The sequence below is a fragment of the Colius striatus genome, chromosome 7 (assembly GCF_028858725.1).
Source record: "Colius striatus isolate bColStr4 chromosome 7, bColStr4.1.hap1, whole genome shotgun sequence".
NCBI lineage: Eukaryota > Metazoa > Chordata > Aves > Coliiformes > Coliidae > Colius > Colius striatus.
In genome coordinates this window covers 2,290,344-2,315,605 of record NC_084765.1, presented here as the reverse complement: position 1 = coordinate 2,315,605, position 25,262 = coordinate 2,290,344, and the positions used below count along the sequence as shown (strand labels likewise).

The following is a 25,262-nucleotide window of genomic DNA, read 5'->3' as shown; positions in this document are numbered from 1 at the left end:
GTCTCACTGTCTCACAGACAGATGCTTTTTTCCAATGATGCAACTGGTTCCAGGGCCGTACTATTTGCCACAGCAGGCAATGTCAGATGCTCTGCCACCAATTCAGTGAAGAAGGGGAGTTTGATTGACACTTAGCTAGTTGCTATGGATGGTAACTAAGTGACAGCTCAGTGAAGTAGAAACTTGAATGAATGAAGTAGCTGTGACGAACAGACTGAGGGGAGCAGGCAGGAGACAGAGGCACTCCATAATTGCTAGCCAGGGCACTGGGGGAGGAAAGAAATACTCATAACTGGTGAAGCACCTTTACAAGGGTATTTCTTTCTCCTGGCATGGCATTTATTCTCATTTACAGTCAGAAATGTTCCCTCTGGACACAGACAGTTTTTAAGCTGGCTTTCAGAAGTCGATGCAGAAACTTAACATTTGGCATGTCTGGTTAGTTCTGCTTTCCTGAATCTCATTCCCCAATGAATTTAGTTTAAATAATGGCAAATGAGACTACTTCATGTAAACAGTGAAACCTGACAGATGTCCAGTTACAGGTTTCAGTGTGACAGTTTCATGATGTTTTCAGACTCTGGACCATATATAAACAACAGCTCTGACTCACCAGCATCTCTCTGTTAAACCTCATCAATGCAGGTCTCAATATATCAATTACTAACATACAAGTATTTAGATGTTTTTGATTGTGATTAATGCAATGTTTTGCTCCTTTTGGGAAATGGGAAATTATAGATATACACTTTACCTGTCACTAAACTTTCACAATTGATGTTTTTCTTTTCCTGAACTGTATCACAGGTAGAAGCTGTATTAAATTAGAGTAAGATCTTTTTAGTCTGTTAACAAATACAATTTTAGAGCTTTAGAGGTTAGTCACTGAAAGGTAAGCACCAAAACTAAATTACATGACAGCTCTTTGGAACAAACTGCTCCACCCAAGAAGAAATAATATCCAAAAAAAGAGAAAAATCCAAGTTGTTCTCTCTCAAATCCAGCAAGAGAACTTTGCCAAAGTCTTTGCCAAAGTTTCTTCATGGGAGTGAGGAGAGCATCTCTCTGTTCATTTACATTTCCCTCTTAATCAAGGCTGCAGCACTTCCTGCAGCATTTTAAAGCCTTAAAAGGCTCAGTCTAAATGGAGAGAGGAGGAAGCTGTTTGGGCTGCAATTCACAATAAGCAGTTCCTGATAAAATAGTCAGAACTCCCTGCTTGCTTTTTCTCCCCCTTCTCTTCTTTTCCAGACAATTTCACATGCCTGATGAAAGTACATTTCATTATTCTCTCCTTTAGGTCTGATGTTTCACCCTTTCATTGTCTCTGTCATCCAGCCGCACTTACTAAATGATGGTCTTTCAAGCACCCTTGATATTGCAATGAGTTCAGGTATGGCACTGTAGATTAAAGGAGATAGGGCTATCCTGGGATAAAATGCAACTTCAGTCTTGAATTTGCTCAGTCTCAGCCATGCAGCAGAAACACAGATGGACACACAGATACACTGAGGTACATCTACAATGTCCACATTTTCAGGCAGAACTGGAAGGTGATGCAACCCTGAAAATGACTCTGGAACTGTAAGACTCTCCAGAAATTGCCTTCCACTTAAATCATACACTTATAAAGTCATAAATTATTTCTTGTACCACTAAGGATGTTATTTTAATAATGAAGAAACACCATCCAAGCAGTTACAGCCGTTACACAACAGGATCCACAATCGGCAGAGCCTCGAGAGAAATTAACACAAGTGAATTTAGAAGGAATGGTTGGGATCACCTCCTCCATGAAAAGACTACAATAAAAACTCTTCCATGTGTCACAATTGGGATGTGATAGCTTAATGGTTAAAAAAAATATAAGAAATGTTACCTTTTATAATAAGCATAAGTTTCCAGACAAAAGAATCGTGTCAATATTGCAGCTACTGGGTGAACTGTTAAGAGGAGCTAATCCTACAGTAAGGCAATCTCCAAACCATTCCATTTTAACCACAGCCTTTGGAGACAGGAACCTCTTTAACCTGATATAAAAATTTATCAGTGCTTACTGTTGGGCAATGAAAAAGCAACGTAGCTCAACTCAACTCAAGCTCAACTCAAAAGGAAAAGATCTCCCTAATAAAACAATGGGATAAAGGGTTTTTTTCAGCTTAAAGCCACTGTGAAGTTTGTCACAGCATAACATCAAGTATGCAGTAGTCACCCACAAGGACACTAGAAAGTTAAACTTAGGTTGCTAAGCACAAAAACCTTGCTCTCACATATGCCTGTGCATGCCCGTGCAGCACACAGCACCATAAGGGTCCATCCCTGATAAACAATGACACAAAATCATGCAGCACAATCTGCAGACTCTGTAAAAAAACTTCAATCAATATGCATTGGTTGCCTTCATATACGAGCAGCATGTAGATTTTAAACCTCTCTTCAGTGGTACAGATGGAGTTCGGTTTGGAAAAGCAAGAAGCAATCTGCGCTCCGAATTTCTTTCCCATAGGTGTGGGAGAAAAATGTACTGATCAAACACTATTGGTTTCTCCTGCAATTTCAGAGAGCTTGTACATCAATGTATGTTTGTCTACTCAATAAATACAAGAATGTACCTAGAAATCCATTCTTTGTAACACCTTAGCAGAATGTGGCAACTCGGCAAGCACGGTTCTCAGCTCAAACCACAACACAGGCTTTAGGTATTTGCAATTAGAGAAGATATTGAGAATTCAATAAATGCAATAAAATGGGAGGGTTTTTTTGAACCAGTTGGAAAGTTCTATAGAGTTACGGTAACTCTGTAATCTAAACCAGAAATGCTGAATAATCATGAATTCTGTATTTGACTTTCTGAAACCAAAAGGCAAAGTATTATCTCATATCTTGTAGCTGTAATGATTACGGAGGATTTTTCACTTGGAGACTACAACATTGTAAATTAAAAGTAGCAGAAGCTTCTCAGTTCACCTCATTAGAGAATAAAACCAAATGCTTGATTAATCAGCTATTAATATCACTAATTTACACTCCTTTTCTATCAGCGCTCCTCAATACGTACAATACGGATGACATGAAACACGACCTCAAGAAGACACATGTTTATACAATGGAGACACACATTTACACTCCAAAACTTTACCAAAAAGTCACCAGTTTTGAACTTGAGATGTAATCTAATTAGATACAACTAGAAATCCGTTGGAAGCAAATTACTACTTTGAGAAGTTTGTAGTCGTGTGGTATTTTGTGCAAACGAGAGGATGATGCTTCTGTTGAAACTGAATCAGAACTGAATGGCTTAAAATTCATTTCATCAATTGGAAGGTTTATTTCTAGTATAATATTTTCAAGTTTCAGTCAAACTCACTGAAACAAAACAAAGAAGATATACACAGAACATAGAAAAGCAGTAAAACTATTATTTAAAGGGGAAAAAAAAAGAGAAGCCAGTAAAGATTTACACTAACTGCAGAAACAACCCACAGTCTCCACCAGGACAATAAAATGCTGGCATTTTCCTGAAATACTCTTTAGTAATGTTACGAAAGCATATAGGTACCAAAAAAATCCTACTCAGCATTTTCATAAATGCTTCTTTCCTGGACAGAAAGTAATTCCTAACTATTTTAATTCTATAACATAATATGAGCCTAATATTATGCATTTTGAAAGGAACTTTGGATATTAATATATCTGATGTCCAGTAGATGGCAAAATATCAGCAACCATCACCTTATCAATCTTCTTGAAACTTGCTTAATTTAAACCCCAAAGCACTCTTCTTCTTTCTTTTTCTAGTCTCCACTTTCTATTTCACCAGATAGCAGGATTAGCTTTACCTTTTGGATGTTTCCTGTACGTTATCTGCTTGAAAGACAATTTCATCTTCGTCAGTTCTCGGTACAACAAAGCACAATAATGTTACTATCCTTTAAATAGTCCTTTGAAGACAGTTTCTTCACCACTGAATTTTTTTTCTCCAAAAGCATGCTGCTGCTACTGTTCCCAAATTTGCCAGCACATGTTAGCATACTGTGTACAAAAATCTCTTAGCAACAATATCTTAGTGTCTAACATTTTCCTTCTTCCAACTATGATTCATGGAGCCATCTGTAGTCAGATATTGACATGCAGTATCTTAAAATAGATACCTTACATTTGCTCAACAACTAGTTTTAGCATCTGAAAATATAAATTATGGGAAAGGGCCAACATTGCTTTGAGGCTCTTCACTATTCCCTTGATCATTTTAGCACTGTTTAAACAAAAGCTTGCCACGATCACTTCACCTTAGTATTAAGGTCAAAGTATTCACGCTTTCCAGAGCTCAGCGAGTAAGCAGCTCCGTTGTGCTGGGTGCAGTCCCTTACATAAGCCCTCCAAGCAATCTCAACAGCTTCCCCGGTGAGGATCAACTTATGCTGATCTATTTTATTAGTAACTGAACACTAGGATTTTAAACTTGCAAGTATTGCTACGTGCAGCACTAAGACCTAAGTGTTTTTCACACCCTTGGAGCCTAAGCTTCATGAGAACTACCCTACAATGGGTGGGACAAGGTCAATGTCTCAGCTGAGCAATGACAAAGAGACTTCTGCAGCAGCAGCTACGGTAGGGAATGCAACAGTGTCCTGCACTCTGCTCAGAGAATGGAAAAAGAATTAAAACCATAGCCTCAAAGTACTGGTTTTGCCCCCCAAAACGCTTAAAGTTGTCACTCCAAAGAGAAAATATCTTGCTTTCAGCTACAGCAAATTATTAGTAGCTAAAGATTTGGTGTAACCCAAGTTATCTGTTGCAATGCAGTAAGCAATTTGGCATAACTTAGGAGAATAGCATAGCACTAAAATAAGGAAATGTTAATGAAACAAATATCATCTTCAGTATAATATATAGAAAAGATTTGGTACCGTGGCTTTGACACAATCCTAAGCGTGAGGAACACACTTCGACCCCAGCAGGTCAGGATTTTATCCTCTTCAAAGGAACTAGGATTCTACCTTAAATATTTCTGAGTAATGAGTATATTAAAAATAAGCAGCCACACAACTACATGCATCAAAAAACCCACAATGTGTGAGTATTATCAAAAAAGTACATATGCAAGCACAGCAGTGCTGGCACATTTTCATCGCTAAAATGCTGGGTGTGCTTGCAAGAGATTTTACAGTCCCTACGGGTCTTCCTCTGAAATATACTCAGTAGCCATGAAACAGTGCCAAGGTTGGCTAGCTTGGTGAATTCAAGTCATAATTAAGAGACAGTTCTCACACTGAATGACTTCCTCTTGGTCTGTGTCTTGCAGTGCTGTCTTAGCAGGACTCTATACTGGACTGACACTTGAAATGCCTGTAGACAGCCTTGCTCATTTTCCATAGAACCTGCATCTTATTTTAAGCTGTCCTTTCATGATCATACACTGATGCTTTCTTAAAACTTCACTACTCTCAGTGATGAATAAGCCATGATTGAATACGTTCAGATTAAACTAAACCTGCGTGAACACTAGGATAAAAAAATGTAAGCCCTTTCCTCACAACTTCTAAATCATCTCACTCTCTTGGCTTTGAAATGCAAACCTCACTCCTGTGACAAAAGGAGACGATGTTATGCAATGACCAGCTTGCCAGAAAGTGTTGACTTGAATAAGAGGACAAGTCACAAAAACATGTCAGGAAGGAAAGAAAGCAAAATACAAGCAAATTCATCCCAGGCACAACTTTGCTACTTCATCACATTCATTTGTTTCTTCCTGTTTCTTTAGATGAGATATAACTAAGTTTAGGTTACCCTACTTTGTATAGATTGTGTTAAGCCTCCTTCATGGTCACTGCATGTACTGGAAAATTAAATGCTTATATCTATTTTAAAAGCAGAGAGAAAAGAAGTAAACTACATCATCTTCTGCTTCTCTCTCAAATGCCACCTACCAAGTCACTCTCAAGTAAGATGCGTTTCTCTCCACTTGTGTTTTAATAATTAATATGGAAAAGAAAAAGCAAACAGCATGATACACACACATTGACAATTACAGACTCATTTCACAGAAAATCTAGATCATGCTGGAAAGAGCCATCAGAAGCCAGTTATTGCATAATCCTTATTACTGCTACATGGGTGAGCAGTAATTTCAGGGAGGTATTTACTAAAAGCAGATAAAGCCAGGTTGCAGCATCATATGAATCAGATAAGACACAGCCACTGATAAAATTGACTTAATTTTCTTCCTTCTCCCCCAGTAATACGCTAAATCCAAAAGCCATGAAAGGCAATCTTCTTCAACTGAACTCTTTCAGGGAAAGACTGAGAAAATGTGCTGCTTGCTAGATTTTGCTTGCCTTGAAGATACAGTGAACGTCGGGTCATACAGAAAACTCAGCTCAAATGTGTAGAGGTCTGTACTGCTGCAGGGTGAAAACTTTCACCTCTGAAGGCAGTCCTATCTCATGGAAAAGCCAAACCATGTCACATCAGCAGCTTCTTCCCCAGACACTTCCAGGAAAATGCCTTCCTACTCACAGCAGGCAGTAGCTACTGCCCACTATTTCACAGAAGAAAGCTGTTCACGGGATTCCATTCTGGAAACACTTAATACAGTGTCACTTAAACTGCTAACCCAAATGGTTGAAAATGCTTTTTGAAAGCCCTTGGGATAAAATGCTTCAGATTCGTAAAATACTACAATTCTTTTGCCTAATACACTTGGTGGATTTGTTCCAAATCCTGTGAGTTACCCGTAACGAAACCTTTGGAAACAACGGTGTAGTAAAACATACCCTGATGAAGGCAGACACAGAGTAGCCAGCATATGCCAACTGCTTGTCCCTAACCTTCTCTCCAAAGGGCATATCAAGAAGATGCTAAGACTGTCCTAGAGCCATAGATCCTCCATTTTTGTAATCAACAGCAGCTCATTAGGAAATTGCCAGAAATTAATACTGTGTAGTCACACAAAAGCAAAGGATCATGCTCCCACATCACCTGACCATCCTATGATATCAATACTCTGTACTTGCAGAGTACTGAAGTGCCCACAGTTCCCACGCACAGGTGATGCTCAACACTGTACAGACACCAAATGAAAATATCAGCAGCCCAGAAATGCAGCTGTGATAAAAGTTTATAGAATCACAGAAAGGTTTGGGTTGGAAGAGACCTTTAAAGGTTGTCCACTGGCTTTGAATGTTTCCAGGGATGGGTCATCTACTACCTCTCTGGGAAACCTGGGACAATGTCTCACCGTTCCCAGTGTGAAAAAACATTCTTCCTTCTATCTAGTCAGAAGTTATGACAATCTGTTTGTGTACAAGAAGAGAGAGGAACACAGGAGAACAGCAGGACACCACTGGACACCCTGGCTTCTGTTCATGGCAGAAGCAGCCTCAGCACAAAAGGTGGATTTCACTTTCTCTGATACTTCTGGTTCATTAGTGTTGACTAATTCAAATAATGTCCACTAAAGCTATTACACAAACAGGGAATAAAACATGTAATAAGGTATTCCAATTTAGAATGAAACTAAATGGCATTAATATCTAAAACTAACACAGTTTAACAATAAGTACAAGTTAAATGTAGCAGATTACCTCAGGCATGCTCATCTACGGTTGGTGAAACAAATTGCCCCATAAGACTTCACCTTATACCACACATACAGTACAGGAGTCAAGAATTCATAAAAATAACATCATCTCTCATCTCTCCTGCAGTTAAATCTGGAGCAGAGGCTGATATAATACACTCTTTTGCAAGAACACTGAGAAAAAAATACTGGATAACTGTCACTCTCTAGGTGTTTACATGGTGCCTATCATTTCCACTTCAATACACATAAAACCCTGGCAAGGATGCAATACAAATAAACGGACACCTCATCTCCATCGTGGCCACTCAGCTCCTGTCTTAAGACTAACGGGGTTTATTGATGTCTCAGAGACACATCATTCATTCACCTCAAATTTGTTTTAAAGTCATAAAAATACCAAAATTTCTTCTGATAGACACAACAGTAAAATCAACTGTTTCCAATGACAAGGTTTACCATGGTCTTTATAGTCACAGCTGATCTTTTTGCAAGGGTAAGACGTGATATGTGTGACTACCCAGTCACGATCAGGCTATTGAAGAACTTACCCTTGTTGCCTTCTCTTCTAGGATATACTATAAAGATCAGAGGAGCAATATTCAACCTTGCTGTCAAAATCCTGTAGTTAAATTAAGATTGCACAAATCTCCATTGTCCTCTGTAACTTCACCCATGACAACTAACCACGTCTGAATCATACCCGAGCCTTTCTTACTTTGAGGCAAGAACTGCTAGTGACTCTTACAATTTAGTTGGCTTAATTTGTTCCCTTTTATAACCTAGTTGCTTCTGAGCTTTTGGCAGTTTATCCATTTGGTGGAAAAATAGACAGATTGGTTCCTAGGTACCTCAGAGACACTGGTTTTCCCAGGGAAATGCTGCTGCAAGTGAGAACACCTGAGGCATTTCAGCTGGACACCCCTCTCTGAGCAGGGAAAGCACAAAGGGGAAGACAAAGGGGTCTCAGATCATTTATATGGAGCATGATACTAAAGATGGTCTGGCGGGCACTCCTCTAAGTTTACAATCGCATAACTGCAGCAGCAAGAGCTATTTGTTTTAAAAAAGGGCACCTTCTGCAGTATTTTTAGCATCTCCAAGCATCACAATGTTTTGCCTTTCTCAATAAAAGAAAACCACATTGCTTGATTTCTTTACATTTTTATGTATTACTTTCTTTCTGAAAAAAAACCCCACAGAGGTTAAGACAAAGGTTAGCAGTGATCAGCCAGCACTTTGAAAACCACCACTGGGGTCAAGGCGAATGGATTTTAAGCCCTTTCTGTATCCATATACGTGTTTCTCTGCTCTTGTATCTCTTACTGCATCCAACCCTTACCAAGCCCCTAAGCCTGAGGTCTGACTTTTCCAGAGTAGCTGCAATATCTTCAGAAGCAGTTGAGGTAGAAGCATCTTTGCTGTCTCATGTTTTCAGCAAGAGTCTTTCCTTCTGCTTCGTTATCTTCTTATAATAATAATGAATCTATTCCTGACCTTTGGTAAATGTACTTCATGTACTTCAGTAAGGAGAAGCATTTGCCTAACAGTTTGGTCAATACTTCAAAACTGACAGTAGCAGAAAATCTGCTGGCACTTGAGGTCACTTCTAACTTGCCATCATGCACTTTCCTGCTGGAAGTGGTACTTGGAACAATATCTTGTATCCCTGCTGTTCTCAGGAATACATTCACTTGCCAGCCTTTTCCCTAATATCCCCCTAACAGATGCCATATGAGCACCACAAAGCCCAAGGTGCTGTGTGAAATTCCCCAAAAGCCTCTTTCTCAAAGGAGAACATGTGCTCCCCTGTATAAATAGCACTTGAAGGTAAGTGATGAGAAAACATATCTTAGCTAATCACTGTTTGCATCTGGATGCATCACCATGAGACCCATCCTTTTCGAGAGACTTTTTAGTTAGTATTTGAATTATGCCTTTTTAAGAAATTATGCTGAGTATGCCCACATAAACACATATTCCCACACTTTTTTAGCTTTAAAGGAAAAAGACATAGTTTGTTCTGGTATGGTCACTCATGTAGATTTACAAATGCTAAACACAACTCTTACTAATTCCTCTAAATCTGAACCCTAAAAAGCCATCCTGTAGAAATGTTTATTATATTTATTCTAGTACTTTTGGGATTTTATGTGATTCAAACCTTAATTCCTCTCCTATCAATACCTAAATATGACCTAGAATGACTTAGGTGCAAATTAGGCTCCACGACAGGTTGCTCTTCATCTATTACTTCATAACTCCAAAACACAACGTAAATGATCGACACAAGCAGTGATCTAACTTTCAAAAAGAAAAGCACCAAAGCAAGTAGGAATCAGGTCCATTATTTGACTCAAGTCAGGACAAAAGCTGGAAAAAACTAGAAGTCTGACTGAAGGCAGAAGGCATCATGAGAAGTGAGTTGTACTTTTTGCCAATAATACCCAAGTTTCAGTGGTGCATTCTTCACACAAGTGCTTCAGGAAAGGAATTAGGATGAAAACAAATACTTGGCAAAAACAAAGTCCTTGTGTAATTCATATGTTCCATTAAATTTGGGTAATTTGGTTATTTTTTTTGTTTTAACATTGAGCTTCTCAGAGTTTCACTCCTTCAAAAGTAAGTTGGAGACAAATGGTAGTTGAGAGCAACCTTTTGTCCTTTGCCAGTGAATTTCATCAAAAATATGTAACTTTGAAATAACAAAATGGGTTTTGGGAAGCCATTCCAGTGATATGCTGGATAATAAACCAGACTGATGTTTTACAGATCATTAGCAGGGCTGGGAGCATTAAGTGCACATCCACCCTGTGACAGTCCCATCCTCCCTGGCCTCCCGGCTCAGCCTCCCCAGTCTGAGGCTTTGTCCCCAGCATCACTGTCCAAGCAAGGCTCCTTTTTTATACAGTCTACAATTTCCCCTCTAATCTGACATTCTTTCTCCTCTGCCCTTGATGATTAGGAGTCTCCACAGGACCCTTATCAATCTTGGTCTTGGCTCCGTTCACTCAATTATTTTGGGCTTGGGCTCCCAGCCTATCTCCCAGCCAGTCTTGTCGCTCACCTCCTGGCTCAGTGTTTCCTTACTCATGCCCAATTGCACCTGTTTACATTCCCCCCAGCCAGCTTAGCTTCCAAATATGCAGCCTGGTTTTGGAGCCCCTGCATTTGAGTCAGACTACAAACCAGTTTACACTGCCATGTTATTAACATGGAGATCACTTGACAGCATGCAGGGCAATTAAGGAAAACAAAACAAAGCCAGATAACACAACAGGGGAGATGGGACAAGGAGAGGTGGGTCAACAGAGTTTTTCAGCATGAGCAAAACAACACATGTTTTTTTTCCCCTCACTCATACTCTGAAATAGCTGAATCATTCTGTTTTTCTGAACAATGATGCCTGAGATGCATGGCATGGGAAAATTCAAATGATTCAAACCTGGCAAAAATATGAGCAATTAAAAATAGATGTACAGCCAACACAGTGAAAGGAACAATTCTACCTGCAGTGGACCTGGTAGATTGCTGCTGCTTCTGCCATCTATGTAGCTTAAGGGAATAAATAACCCATTCTGATTTGGGATAGCAATGATCAATAAAAAGGTACAACTGAGAGAGAAATCATTCTCAGATACATTTCTGCCACTAAAAGGTGTCACTAAATGCTACCTCAGGATAGTTCTTCTGAGCATTTGAACACATATGTTTCAAAAACACTGACTTATTATTAGCTCTAACCTTGAAAGTGCTTTACAGCCCCTGTGATAACAACTGATTTATTCATATAGAGTTCCTACTCACTCAAAGAAACAGGAAAAACACAGTAAACAAGGTGCATGTCCATTAACTTGCACAACAGAATGTCGACAGACTGTACACACTTGAGATTTCTGAGATACTGGGTTAGTATTTGCCAGGTAGATTAAAAAAAACCCCTTCTTACATTGATCTAGGAGCACATAAAACATGTGGCAAACTAAATAACTATGAACACTGATAGGATATCACAGCTTTTCTGAAAGGATCCTTTGGGAGGTTCTCGTGTTAAAATAGAAACTGCAACAGCAAATAAACCCTAAAACCAATGGAAACTTGAAAGTTAACCTATAGCTAGAACAGATGTTACTGTTCAGCATTTCATAAGTCAGTTTATGAGAGCTCTAAGTGATGTAGTATGTTGGTGGCAAGCTCTACCATAAGGTATGAATGGTTGTGAAGACATCAGCAGTGTTTAAAGCAGGCATGGTTGAGGGCACCTCCAGGTTCAGTGCTATGAATGAAAGCACAGACCTGCTCCAATTTTAGTCACTTCAAAAGAAAAATGACCATGCACAATGTATGCACCAGTGTATTATTAGTTGGAACTTGCAGCGTTGTGATGCCAATGGGTTTTTAACCATCTGTTAGCACAGAATAATTAGCATGTACTTAGATTACCCAGTCAAGACAGGATGGATAAGTGATTAATAAACAGAACTGGCAATACAATATAATGATGTGGCATAGATTTCATCTTACCTCTACTTGTTAGCCAGCCTTTAACCAAAATGCACACTACACAAAAAATTCTCACACTTAGACCAAGAATGGTGATACAGGAACTACCCCAATCTACCTGGAACATCCACAGGGAGGACAGAGGGAGGAGATTCATCCCACATCCATGCAAGGATTAATACTTATTAGCAGAGAGGAGACCCCCATAAAAAAAAATACAGAGAGACATTTCTGCTGACCCATATTCTGCTACTGCAGAGTTCAGCCTATCAGCACCAATACAGCTGATGGCCACAGACCTTTGGCTATGGGTGACATCAGTTGTACTCAACACTGATTACTAATTTAACAGACCCCAGTAATGAGTCAGGATGAAGCACACTCCTTCTAAAGTAGCTAATAAAAGCTTAGGTGCTTAGCTGGAAAATATAGACAAGGTTTTTCATGGCTTCAACACCTGACAATGCTTTTCCAAAGCTCACTCTGCCAGACACTGAAAAGACAAAAAGGACAGCCAGGTCCCAGGCAGAGGTGTATACACAGTGTGGGATACCTGAATTAAGTGGTAGAGTTCAGTCCAGACTAGTTTCCCTTCCATATGAGCTGATAAATCCATACTTCTTTCAGTAAGTGCTGTGATTTGGTAAGAAGAGAACACAGGCATATCTTTGGGGTGGGGGGAGGGATGTTGACTGCATTTATTGGACACTAATGCTAGAAACAAATCCTGCTGCTCATTTTCATCACAATAAATAAAGCCTTGGCAGGCATTGAAAGCAACACACAAATTTCTCCATGTCTGGATACTTCTGTTTCACAGAATAGCACAGTTTACATATCACCAATTTCCTAAGCAGCAATTCCAAAGAATCACCCTTTCAGATTTCTGAGAAAAGAACATAACAGAGGTGACTCCAAGGAATAGATGCTGCTGCCACAACCACTCTCATTATGTACATATGAGATACTTTGATGTTCCTTGCTACTGATTACATGAGTAAACATTTTTTAGTATGCAAAATCCTATTAACTCCAGGGGATTCTGTATAATTTTATAACAGCTCCACTTGTGGTGTCTGATGGACTGGGTCAGCAACAGACAGATGGCAAAGAATTAATTCTAATGCTGCTTTATCGCAGTGCTGGCATCAGAGTTTGCTCTACTCACTGCATCCAGGAAAAACCACAACTTATCCTACGTTCCCCACATTTAAAGTTAACACATCCCAGAGTAAAAAGATAGAAAGTAATTTCCCTTTCTTAAGTGGCTCTAGATAAAAAAAAAGACAGTGTAATTGTCAGCCCTTCTGCCTGTACTAGGAGGAGAGAGACTTGACAGAAGCACAAGCATCAGAAGTGTTAACACAGAATAAATGATAACAAATCAGATTTTATTCCATAGGGACAGGGGATAAATTCACTGGTCACTAAGTGCCCTTCCACAACCACACTCTGCTCCTGAAATTATTTCTTCTGTCTCCTGTCTTCACTTGATTTTATTCAGTTTTAGCTAGTCATCCTTCACTTCTTAAAGCCCTTTAACTATCAGCACGAGCTTTTACACTTCTTATCCATTCTGCCTTTTTCCCTTGTATTTTTCTGGTCTAAGAGGAAGAACCAGAATGTTGCAGCAGTCAGCACAAAGTGGAAGAGAACTGGAAACTGTTCTACTTGCCATTTATCCTCTCCAAATAAAATCTCAAAACAAAAGGAAAAGTTTGTCTCAAAGACATAAAGTAGCAATCTAATCGCTCAAAGTAAAGAGATGAAACTGACAGCCATCCCTCCACATGGACACAGTTAATATTCCAACTATTTCAAAGCATGAGAGCAAATTGAATTCTGTGCCAAAGTGGGTTGAGACTGTGCTGGGAAAGACACAATGAGCAAAGTAAATCTGGAATTTGTATGGTGGAAAGACTATTCAGGTTTAGGAAATAGCCCCCCTCACATTTCACAACAGTACCTTTCCATGATACTCTACCATCATTCTTCTGTAGCTTGAAAAACGTTCTTTCTGTTCTTTTCTGTTATAACATACCAGCTTTCATCCCATCCCTATTTCTCACACGTCAGTTTGCGTTATGAGCGTTTCTCTGCAATCCAGGCTAATTACGACTGCTTCAGAAATAAGGGCTTAAGGTTGTCAGCCACACCTGACAAGCCTTTGGACAATTTCCTCCCACATGGATTTTTAATTAAGCTTTCTGAAAGTACTTTAATATAAGAAAATAGTATGGGGAAAACCATCTAGTCAATTCTGACTAAATCAAAGAAACACTTCATTTTCTTTTGGAGATATTAGATGACAGCTTCGACTTTCAGCACTGAGAGTGCATTAAATCAGCCTCATCCCTCAAACTTAGCCCAGCTCTTTGGCCTTACATCCAAGGAAGGAAGGGATTCCTGGGTAATTTGATAGGGGTCAAGCAAAGCTTAGCTGCAAAGCCATTCCTTGGATGTCTCTTACATGAGACTGGGAATAATCACAAAGCAATTCACATCCGACCACAGGACACCAACAGTGTCATGTTTTGTTATCCACAGCTCATTTAATTCTTGAACTTGGTGGTGGTATCACCAGAACAGCTCAGAGGGAGGGGGTTTTTCCTCTCATTCCTGATCTTTCCAGGACATCTTCACTTCTTGCATCACACAAAAGCCACAGTTTCCAAAACGATCATTATTGTACTCTACAGCTGTTTTCAGCTTTGTGCAGTGTAACTTCTCCACAAAACCAAGCTCACATAAAGTTTTCTTGCAGATGTTTCTGGGTGGCAAGGTAAATGAGTATTTCTTTTTTACCTGAAATGGAGACTGGCTGTTGTAATTCTTAATCTCCTTGTTGGCTCCCCGAAACAGCAGCACTCTTGCACAGCTCTCCTGAAAATGGCAGAAGATTCAGCTTGTTAATAAGGGGCTTTACCTACAAAATAGATATTGTGGCTATGAGGTGTGTTGCTGTTTAGTATCTATTTCCTTAGACTAAAAGCAAACAAAATAAAGAAATAATCTCAGAAATTAAGTTATTAAAAGAGCACTTTGAATATGCCAAAACCTTAGGTGCTTTGCAGTGTGTTAGAAGGGAAACAATATGCAAGTGCAAGTGTAGAGAAATGCCAGAGGTAAACACAGAACTTTAAGAAACTCTACTGTGGAAATGCCCTGCTTGGCAAATCAGATTTTGCAGTTTCAAAATGAAACTTTACTCTCACATGGGTTTTGTGTCCACAGTACAGTAAACAGTACATGGGATTAATTATATCCTCCCTTACTGCTAAACATTAAATAAAGCAGTTTTATCCCTGGCGTGCACTTTTGGGGGGGGGTTTTTAACCTATATTCACTTTTAAACATCTAATGTATGATTATTTTTTTCCAATATACCTGAAATTGTACTCCTATACTGCACTGAACAGCCTTAACTTCTCCCTTTTCACTTAAAGCATGCTAACAGTTACAGTGCAAACCCAACACGGTCCTTCTAACAAGAGAAAAGTACAGCTGGAGGCCCTCTGAACTGAGGGAATCCTTTCAAATTAAACCCTTTGCTTTAAAAAATGCTACAGTATACTGTTTAAGTCTCTGCTCTACACTACTGCAAAATATGAGTGGCCATAACCTGCCAGAAATGCTCTTTAGTTCTGGTGTGGTTCTCAGAACACTGGACTCTCTGATGATTCATATGTAGACTATATTTCCTATCTGTCATCTTTTAATGTTCAACTTAGGAGCTCACACAAAAACACTCCAAAGTGTCTTTATGTTTCCTCAGTCTAAATATTTCTATTCATTTTATTGTGCTGTCCAGATTTCTTGTCATGTTGTGATGCAGACTTCTACCTAATGAGGTGTTTCACTGCACTACTTTCACTTTAAAACGTGCAGCCAGAGAAACAGCTCTATAATTTAGCTGTTTTGCTTGTAGAAATGAAGCTTATTTACTAGATTCTGAGTCATAAGTGAACACACAGAATTTCTGACTGAAAATATTTATTTACATTGTGGTTTCTACTTTTATCACATCAGATTCTTGATCCCATTAAATCTCCTCCATCACAAGGTTGTCCTAAATATATCTGGGGAGGAGGCTATCCTACACCCTTTCACTAAGATTCTATACTCCACGCTTCCTATTCTGCATAACAGACTGAAACATTGGAAAGGATCAGATCTCACTGGTGGCTATTTTTTAATGATATGTAATTAACTGAGATGACCTCATTTGCTGGCACTGAAATCTGCACATTAGGTGTGTTCCCTGTACCTCTAAACATAAGAAGACTGAGAGCAACGTGTAGAACATTAAAATGCTTGTCCCATTTTTCTGTGCTATCATAGAATTGTAGCACGGTAGGGGTTGGAAGGGACCTTTAGAGATCATCTAGTCCAACCCCCCTTCCAGAAGAAGTAAATGTGTTGCAATCTAGAGAAAGGAATTCATATTTTGAGTTGGTTTTTTTTCTAAAGGGTTACTTTTCCAACAATTCCTTTTTGACTGACTCCTAAGTGATTCCAGCTTTGCACACTATATTACATTCCCATAATAACAATTATTCCACTATCACTGCAGGTACTGCTTAGTTAAACTGACTGGAAACATTAGTAGAACCCTTTAGCATGAAAATGCCTAATTTTAATGAAGAACCTGAAGATATCAATAATGATATTAGGAAACACACGCTATTGTCTGATTATTCGTTTGGTTGATCAGAGTATGTAATTCAACACTACAGAACTCTAAGTTGCCTGGAGGGTAACAAAAAGCATGCAAAGGGATTTACTTATTACATGGATTGAATAAGAAAAGGTTTTGGAGAAGTTGTTAGAGTTGCTAAACGCAAGAATTGTCAAGAAAACTTAATTGCATGAAGTGCTGCATTTCTTTGTTTATTTATCTTTTAAAAGAAACAGAAGCATTCTTAGCTTCATTCTATCTTCCCTTCATCTCCTCCCCATCCTTCCATTATTAAGGGGAATAAATCAGGGAGAAGCTGCAAAAAAGTTGCCCCTAGATATGATTTTGATTACTTTTCCTTTGTTCACTCAATGCAACTTCTACATTTTAGAGCTCTCTGTTGTTAAGGTGTTGTCTATCAATGCCAGAACTCATGCTTGCACATATTTTAGCTCTGATAACCTAATAACTTCTGATATTGAGAGCTTAGCATTGTTCAGTCTTTACACATCAACTGAATATGCAGTAGCTTTTTAAACTTCCTAAAGTTAAATAGTTACACAGAGAAATGTTGGCTTTTCAGCAGATCAGATTCAATTTCTTGCCTGAGAGCTAATTGCCTAATTCAATACTACAACAGTTTTCACACCAAATCCAACCCATTGACTCAAAGAGGGCACACTTCATCCCAGCTTTGTTAGTTCCAAAATACAGAGGCATAAGGTCTATCTAGATTTCACTAAGTTAATGGACAGCCACAAAAGAACTTTAAAAACCAAGAATTTATTCAATTTAAAGCTTAGCTGACATTCAGGAAAACACAATTACCAACTTCACCCCAAGAAAAATCCCCAGGGAAAAACTGGAAGAGAAAATCAAATGGGTAATGACTCCATCTACAGGAATCAAGAGGTAAAAGGATACTTTTCCCAGTCTCTCAATCCAGACAAGGCCAACACTGTTCCCTCCACCTTAGCTAATAACAACTTCAATAAAAGGGACACTGAAAAAAAACACAGCACAGGTTACAGTTCACACCACCCTGAGAAAAACTTCTTATTTTCCCATTCACTGGATTCAGGAAAACAGAAGCCTGACAGCATAGTTACAAGATGTTAAACTTCCATTCACACCATCAAGATTAACAACTATGAATACATTGGCAACTCTTTAGATGCTCCTTCAATTAGAGCTTCTGAGTCTCCTACAAAATCTTTGTTCCCTGAGGTCAGGAGGAAAACACACCTCTACATGAAAAATACTGTCACTCTATGGGATTATTCTAAATCCAGCATCATATTGCATAAACTGTCCTGAAAGTCTGTGATTTTGTAACCAACTATACTATGAAAGCACTGCAATAAAACTGTTGCAAAAAAAGAACCCAGAGATGAGTTCACATGTTTAAGTTTATATCTGCATTGTGGTTCTGCCTTCAAAATTCTTACTCAGGGAAAGTAAAATCTGGAAACATGAAGTAGATGAGATGAATATATATAGAAAGAGGGTTTTTTTAAAGCAAATTTGTTTTAATCAACAAAAATGCTTATAGTTACACATGTCAAGCTCTTGATGTGAAGGCTAGATGACAATTTTTAGTTGAGATGAAGGTGAATTTCCTTTCTCTGCAAAATTTTCCAGGAACTCAATAACAAGTGTCAACTTGCAAAAGCTCTTTATGTTCACTGTTGCAGGAGTCACTCAAGCCCAGTCAAGAAACTATGGCTAACCTTAAACTAGTTGATGTAGATACTTGACAGCTTGTTGAAGGTGGTTGGTAGACAGTGAGGCAAAAGCAGTTCATAGAGGTACTGCTCCTGTACTTCAATCAGTATTAACAGGGAACAGTGAGACCCTCAATCAAGACACACACATCAAGTCCATAGTCATGAAAAATGTCAGATTGTTCCTAAAATCCTCTTTTTTGAAGAAGTAGAGGGTATTTTGAACCTAATTGAGGAATCTATCTTGACAAGGCACTGGAAAAAAAAACCCCACCAAAGCTGGTAATTAATTAAGAAGCAGATGCTTTAACAGATGTTTCACTAGTTACAGTCACATCTCATAACTTGTGTTTTCCTAAATCCTCTGTGTTTTAACAGAGTTATAAAACTCATTCCTTCCCCATCCCATCCATTCAAAGAGAATGTCAAATGCCATCAAATCATATGTTTCCATTACTTCTAAATGACTAAACAAGTTGTAAACAGCAGAGAATTCAGTATCTTCTGTGTAAGCTACAGATCTATTTCCACAGTGTTTTCCAAGTGTTTCTCAGTTAATTCTAGCCAAACAGCAATAAATTCTGAACAGGAAACAAATATTTACCTATGATACAAATAAAAACCAGAAGCTGGTAGAATATGGTGTTGCTTTTATTTGCTAATTGAGGTGTACATTCTTGCTACCTACACTGAGCAGCCCTATTTGTAATCAGGGAATAGGACACCAGTAAACCAGGTTTTCATTCTTTTCTTTCTAGTTTCTAAGACCACTGTTTAAAACCTGTAATACTTGATTGCATGTTAAATAAATCAAGTGAAAAATAATGAGCTATGCTCTTTGTCAGTGGAACTTGCCTCTATAGATCAGTAATAATGGGAAGCTTATCCCAAATGCATTTATTAAAAGCAAGGAAACTGTATCTCAGGAATCTCTATACACCTACCCAGTAAACTTCAACAGAAAACTCAACAAGTGTCTGTTTCTGTGGATGAAAGGTTCAGTATTGGCACCTCACTTATGTCTTTTTTGTTCCCTGGCTGCATGTCATTCTCTCATAGCACATTCCCTGTCTCCACAGGGCTGGACTCCCCACACCCATCTCCCCCAAAGCAAGACATCCCTCCCTCTCAGTCATGCACAGGGGACCCAGGGCACCCCTCAGCTGCGGCTGGGGACCTTTAGGTGACTGAAGGAGGTGGTAGGTCTCTGCAGCAGAGGGTCTGCTGGCAGAGGAGTGTGTGCCAGCTCACCTGGTTGTACAGGGCACAGATGTGCAGCGCCGTGTTTCCCGAGGCGTTCTGCGCGCACATATCGGCGCCGTAGAAGAGGAGATGCTCTAGATGTTGGACATGCCCATATCTGCAAGCCTGTAAAGAGATGCATTCATGGTTTTGGTTGTTATATAATCCAGGCAAGCATTTCAGGTAAAGATTCTTAGCAGAGATGATGCTATTTAATTAGTCTAATTTTTAGAACCACTCCTGGACTGAATGGGAGGATCAGCATGTGCACGTCTACCTTTAAACACCAACATGTTTCCTTTGGTACACCAAGTCTGAGCATAATCTGTTTACTTGAGAAATGGCAATTTAAGAAGGAAATACAAAGTTTAACGTTTTCTATGCACTAATATTCACAACTGTCCTATGTGACATGCAGACTAACAGAAAATGAGGGGGTTTTTTGTGCTGTTAATCTCTGGGAAGTCGCCCACTAGATGGCACTGAAGATGATCAGATTTCTAAAGCTTGCTTTGAAGGAGTAAAAGCAAGTCTGAAAATCTGGCCAAAACTCAAGTAACAATCTTCTTGATTCGGTGATGCCAAGGAGACACACAATACACACAGGGCACTGATCCAAACAGGAGAAGTCTTCAACAATTCCTTTATCAGTCACACAAATACAATGTTACCTGACCCTGAATACCTGGAGGTAAACTAGATGAAGAGGATGCCAGTGAAATTTGCAGCTTCTCTGCTTAGCGAGAAAAATCCCAGTATTTCCATTCATCAGCCTCATTAAGCACCTTCCTCTCTGTAACACACCAGCAGAACACACCTCCCAGCCTGGGATATTTTTAACTTTGTTACCACCTCAAATCAGTATCATTCCAGTGTAATAACATGGAAGTAAAGCCGAGAGGTACAGGTATACAAAGCCACTCACTCTTAGGTATCTAATTACTACTGACTTCAGTGGGAGGTACAAACCCACACATCTTGCAATTTGAATCAGAAAAATTAAGCACACTGCTCAGTACACAAATTAAATGTGACAGATCCCAAATCCCAGTCTAGTATCCTAACCATTACAGCTTTTCTTCCTCCAATTTCTATTCCCAATATACAGAGAGGGGGGAAAAGAAAAAACAGTGTTTATTAAATATTTTATTCATTTACAGGGAAGAAAATAATGGAGATGTGCTAGCTGTTATGAAAACAGAAAAAATAATAGTGTTAGGCAACAGAAAACAGGCATCTAAGAACAAGGAAAGGGAGAAACAGTACCAAAGGCTAACTGTGTTTCTGACTGTGGGGGAGATTAGAGCAAACATACAACCAGCTATAAGTCATCAATTCTGCATAGTCTCTAAAAGCCACTCAGCATCTAGCTGTGAACATCCAGAGGGAATTTAAAATATCTCCTAAAGTGCAAGAACTAATTCCAACCTTCTGTTCTTACTACAATTGAATTGGACTAAAACCAGGCCCTTTCACCACTTTGCTAGAGCAGGATTGCTTTTTGCCAACTGACTCAGCTGATGCAGAACAAGAAATGCAGGGGAAATGCATTTAAAGGGGTCTGCATGGTAGGTGAGCTGTCCAAACCATTCCTCAGGCCTTCCCAATGCAGTCAGAGACAACTATCTCCAGATGATATCCTTTTATTACCACCCTAGCACAGCATGGACCTTATTGTTTTCCTCTTTGCTATATAAGTAACCCAGAGGCTTAACTTCTACCATTAAAGACCCTGATAGTAAAATATACTTGCTACCAATTATTTCCTTGCTATGCAAGGGAACTTTGCCTTCCTCACACAGACAACAGTATGTGGCATGGTATCATTATCACTATCTTTCTTAATTCATTGAGGAATGCTTGTATTATTGATTACTGAAACAGATTGCCCATAATCCAGACGTAAATATTGCTTTACTTAGGATAACTACAAATACAATGGGTTTGGAAAGCTCTGTTTCATTACAAGAAACAACAACCACATGTGTATGAGGCTGGGTTTTGGAAATAGGGATTGTTTTAGGGAGTCCCGATGGGGTAATATTTTGAGTCCCAATGGGGTAATACTTTGATCTAGACAATCCATTTCCTTCTCATCCTTAGGAATGATGGTAGTAAATTCATCCCTTTTTTTGCCATCCTAGAAATGGATCCAAAGAACCTCGATCTCAACACACACAGTGAAAAAAATCTCAGGTCCCTGATCAAAGCTGAGTACCAAAACTATCTCCCATTTCGTTCAAAGAAAAGCAGAAAACAAGTTGTGTACTAAAAAGATTACTGCACAGAAAAGAAAGTGAGCCTAGAAGATCTAAGCAGGCCTCTAAGGTTGATTACTTGTATCTTACTTATCTGATCATCCTAAATCAATTTCATTTTTTTATGATTACTTGAACTCATCCATACAGAGATAAGGCATAAAACAACTGCTGTGACATCACCACTGCTACAGTCTTTAACCTTTGGAAATGAATGGGTTTGTTGCTATGCAAAGAGAAATTAATGAAGCATTCTTACACAACTATTGCATAATATTCAGATGTTTCTGGAGAAGACAAGACAAAAAGACCTATAATGTCTGGTAAGGCATTTGCTGAAAAAACAACTTCTTCTTTAAACTCTTTTAAGCAATACAGTTTAGGTCTCTGGTGAGAAAAGAGTTCTACCTTCCCAATAGCTATGGTGAAACTGACTGATGAACTCTGGCACCACAGAGGACTCAAAGCATCATTAGCATCATGAACCTCAAAAGCTTACTCTTTTACAAATCATTTTTCTTTATAAAGCATGCTGCCACCTTTCTCCACACACTGACTGTGCAAGAGAGGAAAGGAAAACCCATCTACAAACAGCAACAGAAAAACCATTGCAGTCCCCATTTCCCCACAAACAGGGAATGAAATATGACTCAAAGTGTCAGTTTATAAGAGTGTAACATCCTACCTGATGAATTTCTTGCCATCCATTCTCATCTTTGCAGCTGACTGTAGCATGTTCATGAAGTAACAGCTCACAGCAGTAAGGATCCCCTCCCACAATAGCAGTGTGGTACAGTGGTGTCAGGCCACAGCTGTCTTTGTAGTTAGGAGATGCTCCAAGCTCTAAAAGGGTCTGAAAGAAATCACAGACTGTGAAAAACACATTTCAGAGGGACTTTAACTGTAAAGGGGCTTTATCTGAGAAAGTATCTATAAGGTTGATACTTGCCAGAACGTATCACTTAGATATAAACTGATAGAAGAGGCCATGGAACAGATTAAGTTAAGCAAGAAATGACCTCAGAAGAATCAGCATTTAAAAGAATCTATGGGGACAGTAAAGAAAGGAAGAGTGGCAATGTCCAGCTTCCATTCTCTCACTAAGTTCAGACTGAGTTCTGAAAATGTCACATTGCCTTTGCAGCACATTTGCCTCTTCAGTTACAAGATGCTTGATCAAAAATGTCATGCAATTTGAGTACCTGTCAAAAGGAAATCAGCAAAACCCATAAATAAGACTTAATCTAGACTATCAAGGTGATTTAAGAACACCTGCCAAAAATACAAAAGAAAACAGAAGAGACTGTGTTAAGATATAACGTGTAATCCCTGCCACTGGCATTTACTGTCAATGAGATAAGCAACAATAATGCTATTCCTATTTCCTCAGACAGATCTTTCCCAATGTGTCAATGAATGAGGTTAAATTTCACCACTTTTTCTTGCTACCAAAAATAGTTTGAAGAACTCAGAAATGAAAAGGCCTTTTATTGAAAGAAACCTCTAAGATTTTAAAGCCACAAGAACGCACCAGAACAAGCATATATTAAAGGATCCATTGAGTACAATATAGTAATTAGCTAAAAACATTCTCCTTCATGTATGTCTTTTCCTAGAAAATCATGTACAGTTTGCTACTGAAAGCATTTACCTTGAGGGTTACTTGGTTTTTGGCTCTGGCTGCTTTGTGCAGAGCTGTCATGCCATCTTTGGCTCTGAAGTCTAAATGGGCTCCTCCATTTTTCAGAGCTTTTATCACTTCTGCTGTATTGTCAAGCTGAACTGCCAAAGTCAGGGGTGTTTCTGAAGAAGAGAAAAGCATGGGCTTGAAAAAAGGTGACCAAATTTATAACGTAAAGAACATCTGCTTTTAAAATGTTACCTTAAAAATGCTGCTTAAAGAAAAATCACATACTCTCAACTTTCTCCTTTGAACAACAAAACCATACAGACTCCCAGAGTGAGGAAGCCAACAGAAAGAATGTCTGACATTTGGCCAGTTAATCAATTCAAGTTGAAGAGACTCAAGGTACTACTTTATGCTGCTAGTTTTACTGTTCTGACCTCCACTTTCTAGGTCATGATAGTTTGGGTCCAGTCCTCGGTCCAGCATCTTGGTGATTTTTTCCACTGAGAGATGGTGGATGTGATCCATAAATTTTCTCAAATTAGCCTGAAACAAAGAGTGACAAACGAATCACCTTCTAATCCACTGACATCATTGAACAGTTGCTCATTCACATTCCTGGAGACTTGACTTTATACCGACAGCATAAAGATTCCAGTTTATAATGGTCAGAAGTCAGGGCTTATAGTTTTAAGGTAAAGAAAATAGAGATTGAAAGATTCATTCAATAAGAAATTAAGATGGGGTAGGGTGATTATTGTTATTGCTGTTACCTGCAAATGAGTCTAAAGACATAGACCTGCATTTTTGCAGCATGCTGAAAGTATCTTGCATTTAAAAAGTAAGCTTCATTTCAAATTGCTAGTATACATATGGAAGAGTCAAACATGGGAATATTGCTATGAAAGAGATTCCCAAATCCCAGTTCACACACTCCTGTTGGTGCTGGCAGCACATACTGTTTGGTGCTTAGCAATTGGCCCAGGTGGTAATGAACTCCTGCTTGTTTCCACTTTCTCAGACACATTGCTTTGCTAAGTTGGCAACTGCTAACTTCTCCAGTAGATTGGGCATACCTTTGTGTGAAGCTTGGCCAGCTGTTTTTCATCAAGATTGAACTGTTTGTACACTCTCTTCTTGTATCGAAACTGAGGGAGGGAAAAAAGACTATTTAAATGTTCCATTTTGCTTAAAACCTCATAATTTTCTGCCCTTATCAGAAAGTATCCTCTCCACAGTGACAAAGATTTAGGAAAAATGTTTAAAAAGGCTTAATATTTTTAATATTGAGCAACAAGCAGCACTTCAAATAACTTACAGTTCACACAAGAAAAGTTCATATCACAGAATCTTAAGGGTGGGAAAGGACCTGGAAAGCTCATCCAGTGCAACCCCCTGCCAGAGCAGCATCACCTAGAGCAGGGCACACAGGAACTCATCCAGCTGGGTTTGAATGTCTCCAGAGAAGGAGACTCCACAGCCCATCTGGGCAGCACCTTCCAGCGCTCCCTCACCTCAACAGGGAAGAAATTCTTGCTTGTATTTCTTTGGAACCTCTTGTGTTCCAGTTTATCCCTATTGCCCCTTGTCCTATCATTGATCATCATTGAGAAGAGCCTGGCTCCATCCTCCTGACACTCATCCTTTA

The 25,262-nt window shown here is 39.0% G+C and overlaps 1 protein-coding gene across 2 annotated transcripts in view; it reads right to left on the bottom strand.

The window, feature by feature from the left end:
• The window catches only part of SHANK2 (SH3 and multiple ankyrin repeat domains 2), a 332,306-nt gene that overhangs the window by 258,212 nt on the left and 48,832 nt on the right, over nucleotides 1–25,262 (bottom strand). For both annotated transcript variants that reach the window (XM_061999345.1, XM_061999344.1), the window contains exons 6-11: nucleotides 24,691–24,762; nucleotides 24,052–24,160; nucleotides 23,639–23,790; nucleotides 22,673–22,840; nucleotides 19,739–19,855; nucleotides 14,891–14,968 (exon numbers count right to left, since the gene is read on the bottom strand). In XM_061999345.1, the coding sequence (XP_061855329.1) occupies nucleotides 14,891–14,968; nucleotides 19,739–19,855; nucleotides 22,673–22,840; nucleotides 23,639–23,790; nucleotides 24,052–24,160; nucleotides 24,691–24,762 (696 nt within the window). The remainder of the gene's footprint in view (nucleotides 1–14,890; nucleotides 14,969–19,738; nucleotides 19,856–22,672; nucleotides 22,841–23,638; nucleotides 23,791–24,051; nucleotides 24,161–24,690; nucleotides 24,763–25,262) is intronic.